Source organism: Carcharhinus amblyrhynchos, chromosome 6 (genome assembly GCF_965287045.1).
Source record: "Carcharhinus amblyrhynchos chromosome 6, sCarAmb.v2.hapA, whole genome shotgun sequence".
In the NCBI taxonomy this organism is placed as follows: Eukaryota; Metazoa; Chordata; class Chondrichthyes; order Carcharhiniformes; family Carcharhinidae; genus Carcharhinus; species Carcharhinus amblyrhynchos.
In genome coordinates, this window is record NC_137329.1 from 57,277,672 (window position 1) to 57,301,972 (window position 24,301).

Genomic DNA, 24,301 nt, shown 5'->3' on the forward strand with positions numbered 1-24,301 from the left:
GGTGTTAAAGGAGGTGGCAACAGAGATAGTGGATGCATTTGTTGTGATATTTAAAGTGGAAAAGGATTCTTGTTTACTTTTCAAAGTGGTCTTTAGTTGACAAGAAAATAATAGTTTATCAAAAATACATTTTACTTTTTATTTTGAAATGATCAATTTTCTTGCCATTATAAAGACCTTTGAAGTAGGAGGATTTCCTTCGCATGGCCCACTTTGGAGACATCAACTATTGGAAACCAACCATTCATCCTCAGTGATTCAATTGAAAAGAGTTAATGACATGGCTGGCAACAAACCAGGGACACAGTGGTGTAAAGTAATGGTGCTATATTAGTAGGCCTAGGTCGATGCTCTGGGGACATCGGTTTAAATCCCACTATGGCAGGTGGTGGAATTTGAATTGAGTTAATCAATATGGAATATGAAGCTCCACTTAGTAATGGTGACCATGAAACTACCATTGATTGTTGTAAAAACCCATCTGGTTCACTCATGCTCCTTTGGGGGAGGAAATCTGGCATCCTTACTTTGTCTGGTTTGTGTGTGACTCCAGACCCAAAGTAATATGGTTGACTCTTAATTGCTCCCTGAAATGACCCAGTAAGAGCAATTAGGGATAGGGGTTTGGGAACAAGTGCTGATTAGAGGCCAATTATATCTTGTTTAAAGTAAAGATTGAGGGGTAATGTCAATCCAGAGCCCAGGCTGATGCTCTGGGAACAAGGGTACCCCTGAATTCTGGCAAGGTACCAGTGGATTGGAAACACATTGATTGCTGGAGACAATCATTAAGAACGAGATAACTGAACACTTGGAAAAATAAAGCTCAATTCACCAGTGTCAGCATGGTTTTATGAAAGGCAAGTCATGCTTGACAAACCTGGAGTTCTTTAAGGATGCAACCCACAAGATGGATAATGGGGATCCTGTGGATCTGGTATATCTAGACCTTCAGAAGGCATCTGACAAGGTGCCACACAAAAGACTGATGATTCAGAAGATTGGGGTAGAGTATTGGCTTGGAGGATTGGTTGACTGACAGAAAGCAGAGAGTTGCTATAAATGGGCCCTTTTCTCATTAGCAAAATGTAACTAGTGGAGTACCGCAGTGTTCCAATTCTCAGACCTCAACTATTTATAATTATAAATGATTTGCCAACTGGGACAGAGTGCAACATAGCAAAATTTGTGGATGATACTAAAATAGGTGGGAAAGCAGGCAGTGATGAGGAGATAAAGAGTTTACAGATGGATATTGATAGGCTAGGAGAATGGGTTAAAATCTGGCAGATGGAGTTTAATGTGAATAAGTGTGAGGTTATCCATTTTGACCAGAAAAATAAAAGGGCAAATTATTTAAATGGGAAGCAGATTCAAAGTGTGGCAGTGCAGAAGGATATGGGTCCATGAATCGCAGAAAATCGGTATGCAGGTGTAGCATGGAATAAGGCAAATTGAATCTTGGCATTTATTGCAAAAGGACTGGACTTTAAAAATAAAGTGTTGTTAAGACCACACCTGGAGTGTTGTGTCCATTTTTGCTCTCCTTACTTGAGGAAGGATGTGGTGGCACCGGGGGCAGTTCAGAGGAGGTTCACCAGATCGATTCCAGAAATGAAAGGGCTGTCGCACAAATAGTTGAATAGCTTGGGCTTGTACTTGCTGGAGTTCAAAAGAATGAGGGGGGATCTGATTGAGGTATAAAATGCTAAAGGGGATTGATAAGGTGGGGATTGATAAGGTGGTGGTTGAACAGATGTTCCCCCATGCAGGAGAGTCTGGAACAAGAGATTATAGATATAGAATGAGAGGAGGCAGGTTTATAACTGTGATAAAGAGAAACTATTACTCTCAGTGGGTTGTGAATCTATGGAACTCACTGCCCCAGAGTGCAGTGGGGGGCAGAATCAGCCAACAGATTCAAGAAATACATATGTTTCTGAAGAAAAGCAGGATAAAGGGCTATGGGGAGCAGGCAGGAAAGTGAAGTTAAGACCAGAATAAGATCAGCCACAATCATGATAAATGGCAGAAGGGGCTTGAAGGACTGAATTGCCTACTCCCACTCCTAATTCCTATATTGCACTTGGACTACCTCTGACTGCTCACTTCCCAGGGTTTTAAATCCAACTCCCTTGATTCTACGTCCTGGCATAATTACATCTCTTTGTTAGACAGTTAACTTCATGTAGCTGACACTGTCCCCAATTTTTCTAAACTTCAGTCTTTCAACTGTATCCAACTATTTACAACTCCCAGGGCTTCCTCTGAGTTGTTTAACAGGGATTTCCAGGAGTTTTCTTTGTTTAACAGGGATTTCCAGGAGTTTTCTTTGTTTAACAGGGATTTCCAGGAGTTTTCTTTGTTTAACAGGGATTTCCAGTTTTCTTTGTTTAAACAGGGATTTCCAGGAGTTTTCTTTGTTTAAACAGGGATTTCCAGGAGTTTTCTTTGTTTAAACAGGGATTTCCAGGTGTTTTCTTTGTTTAAACAGGACATCCCACACAACCACCCCTCTCCCCCCCACCCCACCCCTCTCCCCTCCCATCCCATCCCAAATCCTCTCCCATCCCATCCCAAATCCTCTGTAATTAATAGGGCTTCCCCTGCTCCTGACTCCCAAAATTGACTGACTGCCAACTGCTGTTCACTGACACCTGAACTGATCTGGTGATCTGTCAAAACACTGAGGATCCCACCCTTTAGGCAGGAACCAATGTAACAAGCACTGGAATATCTTGTACTCAAATGTTATAATTGTCACAGACTACTAATTTAGCACCTAGGCTCACAAAGATCAAAGATTTCATGACAAGATATAGAAAGTAATTAGGAGAGCTAATGGAATATTTATTGCAAAAGGAATTGGATATAAAGTAGGAGATTATACTTCAGTTATACAGGGCATTGGCAAAACCATATTTAAAGTAGTGTACAGTATTGGTCTCTTTACTTAATAATGGAAAGACAATGGAGGCAATTCAGAAAAGGAGTACTAGACTATTTCCTGGAATGGGAGGCAAGATTCCACTGGACCTTAGTAAAGAGGTACCTTGATTGAAACATACAAGATCCTAAGTGACTTAACAGGTTGGATGTGGAAAAGATGTTTGTTTCTTGTGAGAGAATCTAGAACTAGGGAATCACTATTTAAAACTAAGAGGTCATCTATTTAACAGAGATGAGTAGAATATTTTCTCACAGAAGGTTGAATCTTTGGAATAGCAATATCTTTGAATGTTTTTAAGTCAGAGGTAGTTAAGATTCTTGTTAAGCAAGAGGGTAAAAGGTTAATGGGGTTAGAAGGAATGTGAGGTTGAAGTTACAATCAGATCAACCATGATCTTACTAAATGGTGGAGCATGCTCAAGGAGCCAAGTAGCCTACTCCTGCTCCTAATTTGTATGTTGATATGGTCCCCGAGCCTTAAGTACCCAAGTCCTCTGAATTTAGGTAAGTAGGGTGTGTATGTGCAGGGACATGTGCATTATGGGTTGGACTCGTGTTGATTCCTCTGTGGTTTAGTTTAGATTCTCACAACCATGTTGGAATTCAGCACGAGACCTCAGCTTACCAGAAAAGTCTCTAATCAGTTCACAACTGTGACAGCAAATTCAATCTCCAATCCTCTCATGTAAACCTCTGTTATCTGCTACCATTTTAACTCATTTCCAGCAAATTACTATGTGATCAAATTCCCGGTAATTAATTGGGTAAATTTGGCTCCCTTATCTCAGAAGAGTTGGATCTGCAGTACTTTATCAGTCAAGAACACTGCTACCAGACATCAGTTTGCCAGCTTTTTTTAAAATGGGCTTGCCTGCATTTGTTAGGTGAGGTTGCTTTTAATTGGCTTTTTCTATATTAAACTTCAATTTATCCTTCCCAAATTATCTGTAGCTTCACTCTATCCTCCTGTCATTTAACTGCATTAGACTGCAATCAACAGTCTATTCATAGCCAGGGTATCACCTGCATTGAATTCTGTTTCTGCTGCTGCACTGTTACATTTTCATAAGATCCTGCTTTATCACTTGGAATTCCATGTTCTAACCAGCTCTGGTATAAAGTGAATCATTCCTGATTGTTACCCCAATGGAAGTTAATACACGTGATGCCTCTCGTGGTTGAACATTATGTTATGACGGTTCAAATAACAATACTGAGACACCCAAAGAATCACCCATTAGCAAGAAATCGGAGTTCTCAGGAGAGCTGGAGAGGAATTTGAGGGGAAAGTCAGGGGGAGGAGTAAACCTATGACTCTTCTGTTATTCAAAGTGAAGATCATATATCCTCTCTGTAGCATTTGATGCTGCAATGTAAAAGAAACCAGGCAACATACCATCTGAGGAAAGTCATAGCCAGCAATTCAAATAGGAATCCTGTAATCCTATGGGCATCCCAACTCCACACATGATGGCAAATAAAAGACCTCCATTATGAAATGTGAATCAGTGACCCTAGGAGGGGCTGGTTAAAAACACAGAAGGCAAGATCCTGAAAACCACAGCTAAAGACTAACATTTCCAATGATCATGACATGAATGAATGAGTTACGGAGTGCCATTCCTTCACTGTTGCTGGATCAAAATCCTGGAACTCCCTCCTGAAACAGCACGGCGGGTGTACCTACACCAGATGGACTGCAGTGGTTCAAGGAAGCAGCTCACCATCACCTTCTTAAGAACAATTAGGGCAGTGAATACTGCCAGCAACTTCCACATCCCTTGAATGAATAAAAAATGTCAGAATAGACTGAACAGAGTTGAGTGTGAGATCAGTCAGATCTGGGGAGAGTACAGTCACGATGCAGGACAGAGTAGCTACAAAAATATATAATGCATGTAAAATAATAAGAAGTCCTGAAGTGCTTCATAGGAGCATTAACAGGCAAAAAAGACACGGAGCAACATAAGATGCATCGGTACATATGGTGAAATCTTAGTCAAAAGGTAGGTTTTAAAGCACATTGCAAGGGAGAAAAAAGGGATAGTGATTAGGGAAGGTATTCCAGAGCCTACCGCTGAGGGAGCAGGAGGCACAGCTGCCAATAATGGAAGGATTAAAAACATGGATTTTCAAGAGATCAGATTTAGATGAGCAGACGACAGTTGTGGGACTGGCGATTACAGTGGTAGGAAGGGGCAAGACCACAAGTTCTATTTCAAAACAGGAATCAGAATTTAAAATCAGGCACAGCTTAATTCAGGGCCTTTGTAGGTCAGTGAGCACAGGAAAAATGGGTGAACAGGACAGGAGAGCAGAATTTTGATTCTGAAAGCAGAATCTTAAATTTACAGAGGGTAGACCATTGGGGGTCAGCCAGAAGTGTGTTGGAATAGTCAACCGAAGAGGTAACAAAGATTTTAGAAATAGGTGAATGAAGGGCATGGGCAGAGTCAGGTGATGAGGTGGAAATTAATTGTTGTTATACATCATTGAAAGCTCATCTCAAGATAAATTATAATAGGATTGCAAATAATCTGATTCAGCCTCAGACAGTTGCCAAGGAAAATGGCAGTGTTGGTAACTAAGGAATGGAGTTTGTAACAAGGATCTAAGAAAATGGGCTTCAATCTTGCCAATAAGCAGCTGAAGGAAATTTCTCTTCAGTCACTACTGGATATCGAATTGCACTCTGATAACTTACCAATAATGGAGCTGTTGAGAGAGGAGATGGTGAGGTCGAGCTGGGTGTCATCAGCATGCATGTTGTGTTTCAGATAATGTTATTGAGGGGCCAAGGATAGGTTTTTAAGCAACAGAATATAGAGCTAAAGGCACTGAAGCAGAAAGAGAAGCTATTGCAGGAGATATTCTGACTATGATTACACAGGTTAAAATGGAAGGAGGTGGGCAGATCCACACACTATACAACAGTTTAGTGTCATTGGAGGGCGAGGTCAGCATCTGTGATGGATAAAATTTAATGCAGCGAAAGGTGAAGTAACTTGGCGAGGCAGTATAAAACAAAAGGTACAATTCAAAAAAAAGGGATAGGGAACTGGGATGTACGTGCGCAAACCATTGAAGATAGTAGGACAGGTTCAGCACCCGGTCAAAAAAAACTTAGGGATCCTGGTCTTTATAAAAAGGAGTATAGAGTACAAAATCAAAGAAGTTATGACAAACATAATTCATTCTCAACTGGAGTATTGAGCGCCAAATGTGTTTACAATGTTTTAGAAAGATGTGCAAATCTTAGAGGATGCAGAAAAAGATTCATGAATGGTTCCAGGGATGAGGAACTTTCATTGTGTAGAAAGATTGAAGAAGTTGGGGCTGTCCTTGCAGAGGAATTTGAGAGAAGATTTGAAGAGATATTTAAAATCATAAGGAATCTGAACAGAGCAAATAGGAAGAAACTGTTCCTATTGGTGGAAGGATCGAGAACCAGAGGGCACAGATTTAAGGAGATTGGCAGAAGTAGTAACAGTGAAATGAGGAAAAATCTTGATGCAACAAGTGGTTAGAATCTGGAAGGCACTGCCTCAGAATGTGGTGGAGGATCATTATCTGAAAAGGACAGATTTGCAGGGTTATAGGAAAAAGGAAAGTGAAGAGATATAAATTGCTCTTGCAAAGGGCTGTCACGGAGATAAGGAGCCAAATGGCCTCCATCAAGGCTGTAACCATTCTAAGATTCAAGTGTCAGCGGGTGTTCACAGATTGAGATGGTTAACTGACCTTTGTTACTGACACATAGGACAGCTCTTGTGACTTTGGTATGGGGCGTTTTGGTATTGTTGGGTCAGTTAAAATAGACACACCCATGCATTGAGTGCAGGATCAGTTAGAATTGACCAGAGTACAAAACTTTTAAGATTGAAGTGTTACTTAACTGGGAACAAATGTGCTCACTGAGGTTAGGGGTGATAGGTGAACAGGACTTGGCATGAGTTAGGACATGGGTGGAGTTTTGGATGACCTCAAGTTTATGGAGGGTGGAAAGTGCCAGTGTTGGAATAGTTAAACATATAAGACACAAACAGAATTTGCGGTAGTGATCAAAGTCAATTACTTTGACCTTCCAAATATTTGAAATTTCTGCTCATCCAACATTGGATATTGTTCAAGCAGTTTTATCATTTAGAGGCAGTGAAGGACCAAAATAAAACTTATCCACCTTTCAGTTCTTTCTCCACAGCTGCCTTCAAACACTGGGGTTCTTGATTCTTGTAACAGTTAATGGTCAAGCCTACTTCACTCCACCATATACCAGCAGAATTCAAGCCCAACACCGCAAACACTCAGGGTCAGACAGCCACATACAACACATGATTACATCTACCTCCAGCCTTTAACAGTGGGTCTGCCTTCTCCATACTCTCCTACTGTTGCAAGCACTGTGCCTGTCCCCATCCCCATCACTCCCTTTATGACTCTTTCCATGACAATGAGCCATCAGAGGAAGCAATAGGAGCAGTCAAGGTGGCCAAACGCAGAGGCACTTTGACGTGTAAGGGGGAGAGTGAGAGGGACAGTGAGAGCGAGGAGAGGGAGCAAAAATGGAAAGGACACAGAAAAGAAAGGAAAAGATCCCAGGAATCAGGGGAGTCACAGATCAACATCCCCAAATCTATCTCAACATACAGCTGCATAAAGTTCCCCAGTTGCGATGATATCTGAAACCCAAATATTTGTTATTCAGAAAGCAACAGTCCAATCTGACATTCATGGGTCAAAGGTTCCAATGCCTCTCTTCAGAGAGCCTTCAGTGCCCATAATATTTTAGTAGATAGACATTAACCTTTCAGCAACATAAGACATCATTGAGAACAAGTCAGTACAGATAACACATACAATCCACTCATTCCAAATAAGTGATGCTCACCGGAGGTGAATAGGTATTTTTAAAAATTAAGAACATTTTTAAAATCTCCATGAAGACACCTACTTTCTCTGAATGCAGTGTACTCTGAGCCACCAAAGCAGGCCCATGACTCCATCCAAGTTCAAAAACTAGATCAACAAAAAGCCCAAGGATTATGACTGTGAAAAAAGTGAAAGTACTTAAGTGTTGTTACTGTTGTATTATGCCCAAGTACAGTAGAGAATTTGTCTAGAACTAAGTCCCACATACAAAATGGAAAATAAATCTGGTTGTAAATGTTGTTGGCTCAGAGATAAGTATTGGCCAGGATGTTGGGAGAACTCAGACCTTTTAGTTTGATTTGCCAATGCAGCTGGGCCTCGGTTCAGTATTTCAACCCCTGAAAGTGCAGCAATTTCTCAGTGCCGGACTGAACTGATGAATACAGAATGTGCTGAAGTGTCTGGAGTAGCATTTGAGCCAATGTTCTTCATCCAAAAGTAGTCTAAAATACACAGGGTGAAACTAGAGGCAAAACAGTAGAAAATAGCCAAAAGTATAATTTTCATTGTTTTCATATTTTTTAATCAAATGCTTTGATTTTTGTTTTCTCCTCTTGGCGTGATTCTTCCTATTGAACAAGCTAGTGTTCCTCCTCCAAACACCATCACCAAAATCATTAACTGCTCATTCAACACATGATTATTTATGAAATCGGGTTAAATGATGACCAAGATTCCCTGTATGTCAATCAACGCACGTCATCTAATGTGTTGTCACAAATAAGCATTTGAGAAATCCAATAAGCAGCTGTTTCTTTAACAATCTACTGATGTTGACTGATGCAATAATTTAACAAGTAGCAAATGCTTTAGACCACTTCAGCCAAGGGGCTACTCTTTTTGTTCCCGACGACACAGGTCACTCAACTGCAAATGTCATCCCAGCTAAAACATTGAGCCATTCTCACCAGCTTCAATTACTTTAGAATAGGACGCAATGGAAGAGATGGCTGATGATTTGTCCACAACCCAAACCAGCAGCGCTCACCTCACCCACTGCCCCAGCTCATTCACTACAGAGCAGAGTGTCAACCTGGGGTCGACCAACCTGCAGAGATTACACTGGGTGGTGGCCTTCTCCCACTGACTAAGCCAGAGGGGAAGAGTTCTGATTGTTTTTCTGGTTCTAATTCTGAAATGGATGTGAAGTAGCCAAAAGAAGTTTCTTTTAGTAAAACAAAAAATTGGAGGCCAGAGGATACTAAAAAAGTAACAGGAATGGTCACGGTGTAGAATTTGTTATTCCGGTGTAATGATCTTAATCAGAAAAATTGTGCAAAAGCAAAATATACAGTCACTGTTACTTTGCCACAGTGAGGCACATTTATAATGAAACAAAGCTGCCCATGGACCTGCAACACCTTTCACTTCCACACAGCCAAAAGATACCATGACATTACAATCCCCAAGGTATCGCAATGCCCTTACTGCTTATATTGCAGGGAAACCTGGCAAATTTATGCATAGCAAGATCCCCAAACAGCAATAAAATTAAACAGATTGTATAGTTATTGTGAGCAGTGTGGTGTTAATGGACAACAGTAAGTCAGGACATTAGGAAAACACCCATGTTCTTCTTTAAATAATACTGATCCTTCTGATGTTGGAGCAAGGAAGGTCCTATATTCCAGATACGCACCAGATATGTGCCAAATTAGCTAATTTCAGCAATGAGAGGAAAGGATACGCTTGGGATTTAGAGAATAGGGAGCAGAGAGTAAACCACATTCAACAAACATTGCTGGAAATGTGGCCACCAAGCAAGGACAGGGGTGTGGATGAATAACTTGCCATCTTGACTCACACCTGAAGAATTGTCATTTAGCAAAATTCCTAGGACTCATCCAGCATAGAAACAAACTTTGAATAGAAGAGGGGAATAAATCAGTGAAAGGGGAAGGAAGGAGCTAAACCTCAGCAATTCCCTCTGGGGAACTGCAACCTGGCGAGGCCACAAAACAAAGCAAGGTTTCTGCTCTTGAAATGTTCACTTTGCAAGACAACTGAGGAATGCTCTGATTTTGTGGAGTGGGGGTTCATGATCAACAAACAAACATTCTGCATATTCAACCAGGCATCAATGTCCCTTAACTTGACTAGCATAAAAAAATACATTCGCATTTATTAGATAATAGATGTGTGGGGTCAGGAATATTAGACATAAACCAGCTTAATCATACTGACACAGGGAATATCATTTTTTCAGATCAATTTTAGGTATGAAAATAAATTTCTGCAAATAAATGGCTGGCAATATCAATTTAAATTTACCAACCTATTACTAATCACTGTAATCAGTGATTTTCAAGCACTCAGAAGAATGGACTATTCGTTTTTTGAAGACAATGATTGAGAAGGAGAAGAGGCCTATTTCCATGTAAAGTAACACTGTTAACCAGTTGTATTGTAATAGGCTCCGGTCCTTGCCCTGGGAACAAAGTTACACAATTAACCGGCACTGTGGCACCAGCCAAGTGTCACAGACAGCCTTCTGCTGAGCGGGGCTGGAAGTCATTCTTCCTCATCCAGTTCAGATCTGACCTGGTCACGACCTCACAGCGGACCAGCAGCATGTCATCTTTCACATACGTGCGCTGACTGAGTGCCTTGAGATGCAAGAAGGTGACATAACCAAAGCCCTTGGGATTGCGCGGCTGGAATGGCCGCTGGAAGGCCTGCAGTTCAGGCTTGCTTTCCATGACCTCCTCGTGGTTCTGCTTGATGGGGCCCTCGGACTGATCGAGGATAGAGAGCCGGATGGTGCCTTGGAAGGGCCAGGGCAGGTAACTGTCATACTCGCCTTGCATGGTGTGCACAAAGAGCGAGATGTAGTTGGAGCAGCGTTGGGCACTGGGTGTCTGCAGGTGCAGGCGGAGGCACAATTTGTAGCCTGGCTTGCCAGTATAGAAGCCGGGGCTGTGAAGTACCACAGGCTGGTCTTCTGCTTGTGCCTGCAGATGGGCGCTGAAGTTTTCCACCTTCCAAATATAAATCCCATTGGTTTGCTGGGCCTCCAGCTCACCAAGGCGCTCTTCCAGTGCACGGACAACCCGCTTCAGCTCCCCCACCTGACCACTCTGTGTCTCCATTTTAGCAGTGAGCTCACGGATCTGGTGATCCTGCCGGACCAGTCGCCCCTCCAGCTGCTGGACTGTCTCTTTTAGGTTCTGGATTAGAGGTGAACAGTCACACGATGCTGAGGTTCCAGGTGGTGGGGGCGGTGATGACTGTATGTGTGAGGCCTGCAGTGGCCCTGGGAATGTCGCTGGCTGGAAGTCAACCTCTGAACTCAGCATGTCGATGCAGGACAACTGAGAGTTTAGTCCCGTGCTCACACTGCGAAGCGTCTGGGCCATCATCCTCATGTGGGCCTGTGTGTAGTCCTGTAGGTGCATCGCCAGATCATTTCTCTGCATCTGAATGATTTGAAGCACTTACGTTAGCAGGATCCCACTCTACAGCACACATTATGTTTAATCAATTTTATTGATAAAGGAAGCAATAGTTATATTTATATAATCCTTTAACATAGCAAAATTATCCCAAAGGGCAATTATCAGACAAGACTTTGCATGAAGCACATTTGGGGGTAGTTGGAGAGATAATCAAAAGCTTAAAGAGTTGGTATTTCTATCTCTTTGGGAGGGGGCGATTTTGGAGCTTAGAGCTGAAGATTAATGGTTGGGACTGGGAGGTGTGGAGAAGTAGGGATTCTCAAGAGGCTAGGATTGGAGAAATAGAGAGACTCAGTGGCTTTTACAGCTGCTGAGATCAAAGTTGAGAATGCAACTTTGAATCATAGAATTCTACAGTGCAGAAGGAGGCCTCTCTGACAGAGCATCTTACCCAAGCCCTATCCCCACATATTTATTTGTCCTGTTAACTCCACATATTTATTTGTCCTGTTAATTCCCCTACACATCTTGGGACAATAAGAAACAATTTAGTATGGCCAATCAACCTAACCTGCACATCTTCAAACTGTGTGAGACACTGCAGCATCTGGAGGAGACACATGCAAACACGGGGAGAATGTGCAAAATCTACACAGACACAATGACCCAAGGCCAGAATTGAACCTGGGTTCTGATCCTCTAAATATGATTGTCAGAACAGAGTTAAAGAGAATGACGACAAGCACTGGAAATCTTAAAAAAAACAAAATGTTGGAAATGCAGAGATTACTAAGTTTCTGAAAGACGTAAGGGAGCTTGATGTATGTTTCAGTTTGAGGGGCCTTTGGTGGAAGTGGAAAGAGATGTAGGGGGATTATCAAGGTAAATATGTGGGGTTACGGGAATAGGACCTGGGTAAGATGCTTTACAGGACTTACCCAGGAATGCGTGGGAGGGGGAGAACAAGAGAGAGTGCTGCTAACACTCAAGACTCACCGATCTTCAGAAGATGCCTCAATGCTCACTCTTAATGACAGGAGCAATAGGAGGCCATTCAGCCCCTCAAGCCGGTTGTAACATGGCTGATTTGTACCTCAATCCTATCTACCCGGATACCCTTAACATTTTAAAAAATTCTAATTGAACTCCAGTTACAACAGATTTCCAGAGGGGTGTTCCAGATTCCACTTGTGTGAATAAGTGCTTCCTGACATTACTCCTGAACAATCTAACTCTAATTTTAGGATTATGCTCCTGTGTAGTTTTCTATACCTTTTAAACCTCCTCCCTGAACTGTGAGCAACAAGAACAGAAAGTACCAAAGTGAAGGATACAAACGGATTACTTTTAAAAAGGAACAGCCAGTCAATTTATTAAACAGCAATTGGCAAGTGCCAGGACGATAATTCCAGAATCAAGAAGATTGAAGCTGGGTAAAATCACATTTCATTCTCTCAAGGGTCTAAGACAGCAAGGTAAATTTATATTATAAACTGCATTGGCAGTACCCAACAATGCTACTATATGTGGCAGCAAGCAGAAGAACATGAAAGACCCCTCCAGCTATCTGCACAGTTTGTTATTATACAGTCCTGGCAAATGCAAGGATTTCTTCCTCGAGTTCTTGCTTCCCCACCACCAGCTGTCTCATTTATTGACACTGCTAGGTTTACCAATCACGCCAGTGAGGGAGTTAAAGAAAATGATTTCACCTAAAAGGTTGTTGAGACTATGCAATAGAAACACAGAAGATAAGAGCAGGAGGAGGCTATTTGGCCCTTCGAGCCTGCTCCACCATTCATTGTTGAGCTGGATGAACAGCCATGATCATAGTCTTATCCATAACCTTTGACTCCATTTGTCCCAAGTGCTCTAACCAGCTGCCTCTTGAATACATTCAACGTTTTGACATAACTACTTCCTGGGGTCATGAATTCCACAACCTCACCATTCTTTGGGTGAAGAAATGTCTCCTCACCTCCATCCGAAATGGTCTACCCTGAATCCTCAGACTGTGACCCCCTTGTTTTGGACTCCCCAACTATTGAGAACATCCTCCCTGCATCTACCCTGTCTAGTCCTGTTAGAATTTTATAGGTCTCTATGAGATTCATTCGTCTGAACTCTGGCGAAAACAATCCTAACCTACTCGATCTCGCCTCATACATTAGACCCACCATCTCCAGAATCAGCCTGGTAAACCTTCGCTGCACCCCCTCGAGAGCAAGAATATCCTTCCTCAGAAGAGGAAACCAAAACTGCACACAATATTCTAGGTGTGGCCTCATCAAGGTCCTGTATAATTGCAACAACACATCCCTGCTCCATTACTTGAAACCTCTCGCAATGAAGGCCAACATGCCACTTGCCTTCTTTACCGCCTGCTGCACTTGCATGTTTACCTTCAGTGACTGGCGCACAAGGACACCCAGGTCCCGCTGCACAGTCCTCTCTCCCAATTTACTGCCATTCAGGTAGTAATCTGCCTTTTTGTTTTTGCTTCCAAACTGAATAACCTCACACTTATCCAAATTATACTGCTTCTGCCATTGATTTGCCCACTCACCCAACCTGTCCAGATCACTCTGAAGGATCTCTGCACCCTCGTCACAGTTCACTCTCCCATCCAACTTGGTATCATCTGCAAACTTTGAGATGTTATATTTTGTTCCCTCATCCAAATCATTAATATATATTGCAAATAACTGGGGTTCTGGCACCGATCCCTGTGGCACCCATAGAAGCACAGAACCATTGAACATTACAGCACAGAAACAGGTCTTTTGGCCCTTCTTGGCTGTGCCGAACCATTTTTTTGCCTAGTCCCACTAACCTGCACCTGGACCATATCCCTCCACACTCCTCTTATCCATGTACCTGTCGAAGTTTTTCTTACATGTTAAAAGTGAGCCCGCATTTATCACTTCATCAGGCAGCTCATTCCACACTCCCACCACTCTATGTCTGAAGAAGCCCCCCCCCGATATTCCCTTTAAACCTTTCCCCCTTTACCCTTAACCCATGTCCTCTAGTTTTTTTCCTCCCCTAGCCTCAGTGGAAAAAGCCTACTTGCATTCACTCTATCTATACTCATCATCATTTTATACACCTCTATCAAATCTCCCCTCATTCTTCGTTGCTCCAGAAAATAAAGTCCTAACCTATTCAACCTTTCTCTGTAACTCAGTTTCTCAAGTCCCGGCAACATCCTTGTAAACTTCTCTGCACTCTTTCAACCTCATTAATATCCTTCCTGTAATTAGGTAACCAAAACTGCACACAATACTCTAAATTTGGCCTCACCAATGTCTTATACAACCTCACCAATACATTCCAACTCTTATACTCAATACTTTGATTTATAAAGGCCAATGTACCAAAAGCATTCTTTACGATCCTATCTACCTGTGACCCCACTTTTAGGGAATTACGTATCTGTATTCCCAGATCCCTCTGTTCTACTGCACATTTCAGTGTCCTACCATTTACCTTGTATATTTTACCTTGGTTTGTCCTTCCAAAGTGCAATACTTCACACTTGTCTGCATTAAACTCCATCTGCCATTTTTCAGCCCATTTTTCTAGCTGGTCCAAATCCCTCCGCAAGCTTTGAAAACCTTCCTCATCGTCCACTACATCTCCAATCTTTGTATCATCAGCAAATTTGCTGATCCAATTTACCATATTATCATCCAGATCATTGATATAGATGACAAACAACAATGGACCTAGCACTGATCCCTGTAGCACAACACTAGTCACAGGCCTCCACTCAGAGAAACAATCCTCCACTACCACTCTCTGGCTTCTTCCATTGAGCCAACATCTAATCCAATTTACTACCTCTCCATGTATACTTAGCCACTGAACCTTCCTAACTAACCTTCCATGCGGGGCCTTGTCAAACCCCACTAGTTACTGCCTGCCAATTTGAAAAGCACCCATTAATTCCTACCCTTTGTTTCTTCTCTGCCAACCAGTTGTCTATCCATCTCAATACACTTCCCCCAAACCCATGTGCTTTAATCTTGCACAATAATCTCTTGTGTAGGACTTTGTCAAACACTTTCTGAAATTCCAAATATACCATATAGACTGGTTCCCCCTTGTCAACTCTACTAATTACATCTTCAAAGAATTCCAATAGATTTGTCAAGCATGATTTCCCCTTCATAAATCCACGCTGACTCTGTCTGATTCTGCCACTGCTTTGTAAATGCTCTGCTATAAAGTCCTTGATAATGGATTTGAGAATTTTCCCCACTACTGATGTCAAGCTTAGTGGTTTATAATTCCCTGTTTTCTCTCTACCACATTTTTTTGAATATTGGAGTGATATTTGCTATTCTCCAATCTGCAGGGACTGTTTCAGAGTCTATAGAATCCTGGAAGATGACCACCAATGCATCCACCATTTCTAGAGCCATAAGTACTCTGGGATGAAGATTATCAATCCCTGGGGATTTATCCACTTTCAATCCCATCAATTTTCTCAGCACCATTTCTCTACTAATATTGATCTCCCTCAGTTCTTCTCACTAAATCTTGCATTCTCCAACATTTCTGGCATTTGATTGGTGCCCTCTTTTGTGAAGACAGAACCAAAGTATGTATTCAGTTACTCGGCCATTTCTTTGTCCCCTTTTATACATTCCCCTGTTTCTGTCCGTATGGGACCTACATTTGTCTTCACCAACCTCTCTCTTCACATATCTACAGAAACTCTCAGTGTCAGTCTTTATGTTCCCTGCAAGCTTACTTTCATACTGTATTTTCCTCTTCTTAATCAATCTCTTTGCTGAATTCTAAACTGCTCCCAATCTTCAGACATAGTATTTTCCTTGACCAATCTGTACGCTTCTTCCATAGATCGGATACTCTCTAATTTCCTTTGTAAGTCATGGATTGGCCTTCTTATCCATTTTGTGTTCAGTTTTAACAACGTGCTTTAACCACCTGAGTGTGAGAATTGTATTTTCCACAGCATCATTATGGTGCTTGAAAACTCTTGGCCTTTTGGCTAAGATCAAGTGTAGTTTTTGATCCTGCACTTGATAGAAATCAATGAGGCTATACTGACGCTTCATGTTACTACTTACGGCCACTAAAGTAGAAATTGAGTCAGAATGACAGAAAGATTGAAATTGGGTAAAGGATTAGAATATATCGCTTTAGCAAAGCTCCACCAACACCTTCTATAAAGCAACTCAATTCTCCTTTCCTACCCTTGCTGTAATCCCGTTTGGTCACACCACTCCAGATTTGAACCTAACAAATGTTAGTGGTAACCTAACAAATGTTAGTGTTAACATTTGTTTGTCGAACTGCAACCATTCGTATCTGGTACACATGTATCCCATTGTCAGCAGTGACCGATACTGGCATTAGGAATAATCCTCAGCCTCTAATGGCATACAAACTCACTTAGCAGCAGCAATTTTCAACTGTATGTGAGCAGACAACTAGAAGCAGTTCTTGCTCTGCAGCGAAGAACACCCCATTGTTGGCATTAAGGGAGGAACTGATTATATGGAAATCCCCCCTCATGGTTAATCACTGCTCTATGCTAGTACATGGACATTCAATTATCAAGGAGTAGTTTACTATATAACTATGTATTCATGCAGAATAACTACAAAGTGTAATTATTATTCTGTGCCAGTACACCGAGATAGAACTCTCATTATTTTGCTGGTGTGCAGATGTATAATTATTCTATACTGATGCACCAATTTGGAGTAATCATTACTCTGGACAGATACATGATGTACAATTATCAGGAGTAGTCATTACTCAGGAATGTAGAATGATCAGGAGTAGAATCTCTACAGTGCAAGAAAATAGTCATTCAGCCCACCAGGTCTGCACCAACTCTGACTGATACACTGACAGAATATCTCACCTAGACCCTCTGCATGCCCTATCCCACGACCCCACAGATTTAACACAGGTCAATCCACCTAACCTATACATCTTGGGACACTAAGGTATAATGGCCAATGCAACTAACCTGCACATCTTTGGACTCTGGGTAGAAACCAGAGCACCCAGAGAAACCCACGCAGACACGGGGATAACTTGCAAACTCCACAGTCACCCAAGACCAGGATTGAACCCAGGTCTCTGGCATTGACAGGCAGCAACGCTAACCATTTTGTCACTCGTACATGTAACTGGTATCCAGGGGTACTATCAGGATTACAGCAAATGGAAGGTACCAAAAATAATGGTAGAAAATCAAGGTACAGAAAGGAAGAACTTAAAATAATCACTATCACTAGCGAAAAAGTACTAAAGAAAACTAAGGGGACTAAAGGTTGACAAATCTGATGGACTGATGTCCTACATCTTAGGACCTTAAAAAGGAAGTGGCTACAGAGATAGTGGATGAATTGGTTGAAATCTTCCAAAATTTCCTAGATTCTGGAAACATCCCGGCGGAATAGAAAACTATAAATGTAATACCACGATTCAAGATGGAGAAGAGACAGAAAGCAGGAAACTGTGAGCCAGTTAGTCCAGTGGCCATCATTGGGAAAATATCTGAATCCATTATTAAGGAAATAGGAGCATAGAATCAAGCAGAGTTAACATGGTTTTGCGAAAGGGAAATAGAGTTTGACAAATTTATTAATGTTCTTTGAGAATGTAACAACAGGATTGCTTAAAGGGGAATCAGTTGATGCAATATATTTGGATTTCCAAAAGACATCTGATGGGGTGTCACATAAAGGATAACGAAAGGGCTCATGAACTTCAGAAGAGTCCTACTGGACCCGAAACACAAACTTGGCATCTCCACGAATGCTGCCAGGCCTGCTGAGATTTTCCAGTATTTTCTGTTTTTATTGCAGATTTCCAGCATCTGCAACACTTTATTTTTATTTATATAAGAGCTCATGGTGATGGGGGTAATACATTAGCATGGATGGAAGACTAACAGGAAACAGAGTTGGGATAAATGGGTCATTTTCAGGATGGCAAACTGCAGCTTATGGAGTGCCACAGAGATCAATGCTGGGATCCCAACTATTTACAATTTATATTAATGTCTTAGATAAAGGGATCTAGTGTATTATAGTCAAATTTGATGATGATACAAAGGTATGAGGATGCAGATATACAAAGGGATATTGATAGATTAAGCAAGTGAGCAAGGATTTGGCAGATGGAGAAAATGTGAGGTTGACCAGCTTGGTGGGAGGATTACAAAAGTAGAATATTATTTAGAATTGAGACAAACTGAAGAATACTGCAGTGCAGAGAGAACTGGGAAGTCCTCGCACGCAGCTATAGCAAGTAATCAGGCAGGCAAATGGAATGTTGGCTTTGATTGCAGAGGAATGGTGTACAAACGCAAGACATGTTGCTTTAATTGTTCAGGGCATTGGTGAGATGACACCTAGACAACTGCATACAGTTTCAGAATCCTTATTTAAGGAGGGATGTACTTGTATTAGAAGCAATTCACAGAACTGATTGTATCACAGCTTGGTATGGGTCTTGCTCTGCCCAAGACCGCAAGAAACTACAGAACGTTGTGAATGTCGCCCAATCAATCATGCAAACCAGCTTCCCATCCACTTCCTGCTGCCTTAGCGAAGCAGCCAGCATAATTAAGGACCTCACACATCCTGAACATTGTCTCTTCCACCTTCTTCCATCGGGAAAAAGATATAAAAGTCTGAGGTCATGTAGCAAACAACTCAAAACAGCTTCTTCCCTGCTGCTGTCAGACTTTTGAATGGACCTAGCTTGCATTAAGTTGATCTTTCTCTACTCCCTAGCTATGACTGTAACACTACATTCTGCACTCTCTCGTTTCCTTTTCTATGAACACTATGCTTTGTCGGTATAGCATGCAAGAAACAATACTTTTGACTATATGCTAATACACGTGACAATAATAAATCAAATCAAAGAAGTTCACTAAGTTGACTCCCGAGGTGAAGGGGTTTGTCTTATAAGGAAAAAGTTGAGCAGATTGGGTCTGAACTCAATGGAGTTTAGAAAATGAGAGGTGACCTTATTGAAAGATAAGATTCTGAGCGAACTTGACAGGGAAAATGATAAGGACATGTTTCCCCTTATGGGGGATTCTGGAACTAGGGAGCACAGTTTCAAAATAGGTCTCCCATTTAATAAGGAGTTTCTTCTCTCAGAGTCATTAAAGTTTGGAATTCCTGTTCCCAGAAAGCAGCGGAGGCTAGGTTATTGAATATATTCAAGGCTAAGATAGACAGATTTTTAAGCACAGACAGGGATGTGGAGTTGAGCCACAGCCAGATCATCTTGGGTATTAGTGAATGGCAGAGCAGACTCGAAAGACCAAATGGCCTACTCCTACTTCTTATGTTCTTGAGTAATTTATACCCTACCTTAGCTATTAGTTTATCGGTATTTGGAGTAAAGATGGAATAACTTCCGTGCTTAATTTGCCTGCATGAATTTTGTATAAACTCCTGTATATGTTAGTTTAACAACTACTAACCCGTTTAAAATAAATGATTGGCATTAAAATTGATAGAACTCCTACTCACTTTCTGTTCTACACTAGTAAAGGGATACAATTGTCAGAGTGAGGAGGCAACAGTTCATTTATTTCACGCTGGTTATAGACATTAGGATAACATCAATCACTTGAAACATGTCTTGTATCAGGCTGTACAAAGGCAGGCAATATTGTGGCACTGACTCACCTTTTCTGGGCAGCCAAAGGTACTAAAAGTGCAGGGTACAGGCGCTTTTGGGCAGTCCAGATTATAATGGTTTTGCATCTGTAGAGAGAATGATTACATTTAAGTTAAAAGCCAAATAGCGAGGTATAAAAATGGAGGACAGAAACTAACAGTTTGCAGAGTAGTGTCCACTGTATTTACTGAGGCATTCCTCTTCCTTCCACCCCCACTTGGTCAGCCCACATCCTCCCGCCGGTCCCCAGCTGCTGCAGAGGAATAGATTCTATCAAAACTGATTTCAGTACAGTCCAATCCCTCAACACAAGCGACTCGGATAATCTGTTCCCTTCATCTTGGCACAGAAACCTTCACAATCACCAATCCAGTACTTTGAAATCAAGGGTAACGTATCAACCGAATACCTAGTGGCCCATCAATGCAATATTAAAGAGAAACCTAATGTGTTTTACATTAGAGATCATTACTAGAAAGTTAACGTACTAAGACAGGACTGGGATGAGTTTCAGTCTGCGATGCAAAACAAAAGGTGCGTTAGTGTATTCAGTGCTACGGATATGTAGGGAGGCCAGATTGCTTCTTCCCCTTGAAGGAATTTTAATTCTGGAAAATCCTGAGTTGTTCCTGTTATCTACAAGTTTAATTCTCCTGTTTCACTACAAATTGGTACAAATGTAATTCAAGTCATCTGAGCCAGGTATACCTCTGCTTATTAAGATTGCCAAAAATGGAGGTTCCCTCTGTTGATGGACATCACCTGAGTTTCTCTCTTTCTCCTCACATCCCAAGGTCCCATCCAGATTTTTTTTTAATTCATTCATTTATTCAAAGGATAGAGGCATTGCTGGCAAGATGAGCTTTATTGCCCTCAAGGTGATGTTAAGTTATAAAAAATCTTTCTTGTGACATGGGCATTGCTGACAAGACCAGTAAATATTATTCATCCCTACTTGCCCTCGAGGTCATGGTGGTGAGCTGTCTTCTCAAATAGCTACAGTGGGTGTAGGTACACCCATAGTGCTTTAACAAGGGAGCTCCAGGATTTTGATACAGCAACAGCGAAGGAATGGTGATATATTTCCAAGTCAGAATGGCGTGTGGCTTGCAAGGGGACTTGTAGGTGGTGATGTTCCAAAGTAGGTGGCACAGGTTTGAAAGTGCTGTCAAAAGAGCCTTTGTGAGTTGTTATAGATGATATGTACTGCTGCCACTATGCATTGATGGTGGAGGGAGTGAACATTTGGTGGATGGAGTGTTGTTCAAACGAGTTTGCTTTGTCCTGGATGGTGTTGAGCTTTACAAGTGTTGTTGGAGTTGCACTCATTCCTGACTTGTGCCTTATAAATGGCACAAGTCACCTGATGAAGGGGCAACGCTCTGAAAGCTAGTGGCTTGCGCTACCAAATAAACCTATTGGACTTTAACCTGGTGTTGCAAGACTTCTTACTGTGTTTACCCCAGTCCAACACCAGCATCTCCACATCACTCTTGCAGACACAGTATTTATATGGCTGATCTGGTTCAGTCCATGTTCAATGGCAATCCTCTGGACATTGATAATGGAGAAATTAGTAATGGTAGTGCCATTGAATATCATGGGGAGATGGTAGATTATCTCTTGCTGGATATCATCATTATGTGGCATGAATGTCACTTTGTGATGAAACACTGCTACTACGTTAAGGTTCTTGATACAGTGCATCTTGTATATGGTACCCACTGCTATCACTATGCACTGCTGGATGGAAGAGTGAACGTTTAAGGTAGTGACTAAGTGCCAATCAAGTAGTTGCTTTGCTTTAGCTGTTGTCAAGGTTCAAGTGTTGTTGAAGCATCTAGGCAAGTGGTTCTCAACCTGAGGCCTGCATATCTCTGCAGATCCAAGATTGAATGTGAAAGCTTTTACCAAGCACAGTTGGGTAATGTGGGCAATCACCCAGGACAAGAGTAAAAGGTAAATAAGTGGGGGCTGCAGGTGGGCTAGCTTTGAGTGAGGAGCAGAGCACACTATTATATGTGCAGCACGGGATGGCTGCAAATCTCACCTCTGAGGAAAGAATACATGGAGGACTGCTGACAATGTCACAAAGATTACTAAGTAGACCTACAGTTGTCAGGGTTGGTAGATGGGTGCCTGACAATTTCAGCTTTGTTCAAGATTGGGGAGTTTTATTTAATATACAAGTACAATGCACTTAAAATCAAATTTGCTCATAGCACATTTTCCCCAAGGTCAGGAAGCTAAAATAGGTTCCCATCTGCAAGTGGAGAATAATTTATGGGAATCATTGTGAAATATCAAAGTAAAGATATACAGACTAGGTATTGAGTAGCAGGTACACTTATTTTACCGATACCTTCAAACATCTCTTTTCTTAAAACACTCTGTACTGATTTATTATTGTTACATGCATTAGTATATAGTGAAAAGTATTGTTTCTTGCGCACTATACAAACCACAGTTCATTCAGAAAGAAAGGATAAGAGTGCAGAATGTAGTGTTACAGTCATAACCAGAGTGTGGAGAAAGATCAACTTAATGCAAGTAAGTCCATTCAAAAGTCTCATGGCAGACTTTTGTATCTTTTTGCCAATGGAAGAGGTGCAAGAGAGTATGGTCAGAGTGCACTGGATCCTTGATTATGCTGCCTGCTTTGCCAAAGCTGTGGGAAGTGTAATCAGCATCAATGGATGGGACGCTGGTTTACGTGATGGATTGGGCTTCATTCATGACTCTTTGTGGTTTTTTGCAGTCCTTGACAGAGGAAGAGCCATACCAGGCTGTGATACAACCAGAAAGCATGCTGTCTATGGTGCATCTGTAAAAGTTGGTGAGAGTTGTAGCGAATATGCCAAATTTCGTTAGTCTTCTGAGAAAGTAAGGCATTGGTGGGCTTTCATAACTATAGTGTCAGCATGAGGAGGACCTGGTGATCAGAACACTTAAAATTCTGAAGCTCTTGGCCATTTCTATTAGTCTTCATTGACATAGACAGGGCCATGTCTTCCACTACGCTTCCTGAAGTCGAAGACCATTTTCTTCATTTTATTGACACTGAAGAACAGATTATTGTCAGTTCACCAGATTCTCTCTCTCTTTCCTGTATTCCATCACTTCATTGTTTGAGATCTAACCCACTATAGTGGTGTCATCAGCAAACTTGAAAATTGAGTTGGGCACACAGTGATAGGTGTATAAGTAGTACAGTAAAGAACTGAGGACACAGTATTCTGGGGCATTGGTGTTCAAGATGATCATAGAGGTGTTGTTGCCTATCCTTACTGATTGTGGTCTGTGGGTTCAGAAGTTTAGGATCCAGTCTCAGAGGGAAGAGCCAAGGCCCAGGCCATGGAGTTGGGAGATGAGTTTTGTAGGAATAATGGCACTGAAGGCTGAGCTGTAGTCGATAAATAGGAGTCTGTCTGACATAGATGCCTTTGCTACCTCGGTGTTCCAGAGTTGAGTGCATAGCCAGGAAGATGGCGTTTGCTGCTTATCTATTGCAGCGGTAGGCAAACTGTAGTGGATCCAGGCAATCTGAAAGGCTGAAATGGATTTGTGCCATGACAACTCTTTCAAAGCACTTCATGATGATGGACATGAGAGCCACCAGACAATAGTCATTAAGGCACGCTGCCTGGCTTCTTTTTGCTACCAGGATGATGGTCATCTTCTTGAAGCTGATAGGGACCTCAGATAAAATTTACATAAAGTGTTACATGCAACACTTTCAAAATGAGCCTCATAAGTATTATAACTTAGGTGGGAGCAGGTGATTACTTATAAATTTGAAATGGGACCCCTCGACCCAAAAAATCTGAGAAGCCTTGACATGGGCAGTGGCGAGCATTCCACCACATTCCCAAGTTATGCCTTGTAGATAGTGGAAAGGCTTTGACGTTCATATAACTCACTCACTGCAGACTTCCCAGTCTCAGAATTACTCTATCTTGCTGTTGAAGCCATAGTATTTTACATCGCTGGTCCAGTTAAGTTTCTGTTCAATGGCTTGAAGTTTTCAAATGACACTGCTTTGAGATGTTTTACTGTCTTAAAGATGCTATATAAATAAAAGTTGTCACTGCCAACAGTGATCAGATTATTGGTTAATAAATGCCACTACTGTGATCAATGTTTCTATCATTTGACTAACCAAAAGTGGGCTGTCAGGGCAGTTATTAATAAGATTGAATTTGTCCTACTTCTTGTGGCAAAGAATACATAGCTAAGCAATTTTCAAGTCTGTCAGATAGACAGCATTGCTGTAGCTGTATTGGAACAACCTGTATAAAGACGTGACTAACTTGGCTATGGTGTCAGAGCCCAATGCT

General features: G+C 41.6%; 1 protein-coding gene across 2 annotated transcripts in view; it reads right to left on the reverse strand.

Annotated features, from left to right (window-relative positions):
* Positions 1–2,589: 2,589 nt before the first annotated feature.
* The window catches only part of traf6 (TNF receptor-associated factor 6), a 68,632-nt gene continuing 46,920 nt past the window's right edge, over positions 2,590–24,301 (reverse strand). For both annotated transcript variants that reach the window (XM_080190501.1, XM_080190502.1), the window contains 2 exons: positions 19,973–20,050; positions 2,590–11,294 (listed from right to left, as the gene is read on the reverse strand). In XM_080190501.1, the coding sequence (XP_080046627.1) occupies positions 10,356–11,294; positions 19,973–20,050 (1,017 nt within the window). In that variant the 3' untranslated portion in view covers positions 2,590–10,355. The remainder of the gene's footprint in view (positions 11,295–19,972; positions 20,051–24,301) is intronic.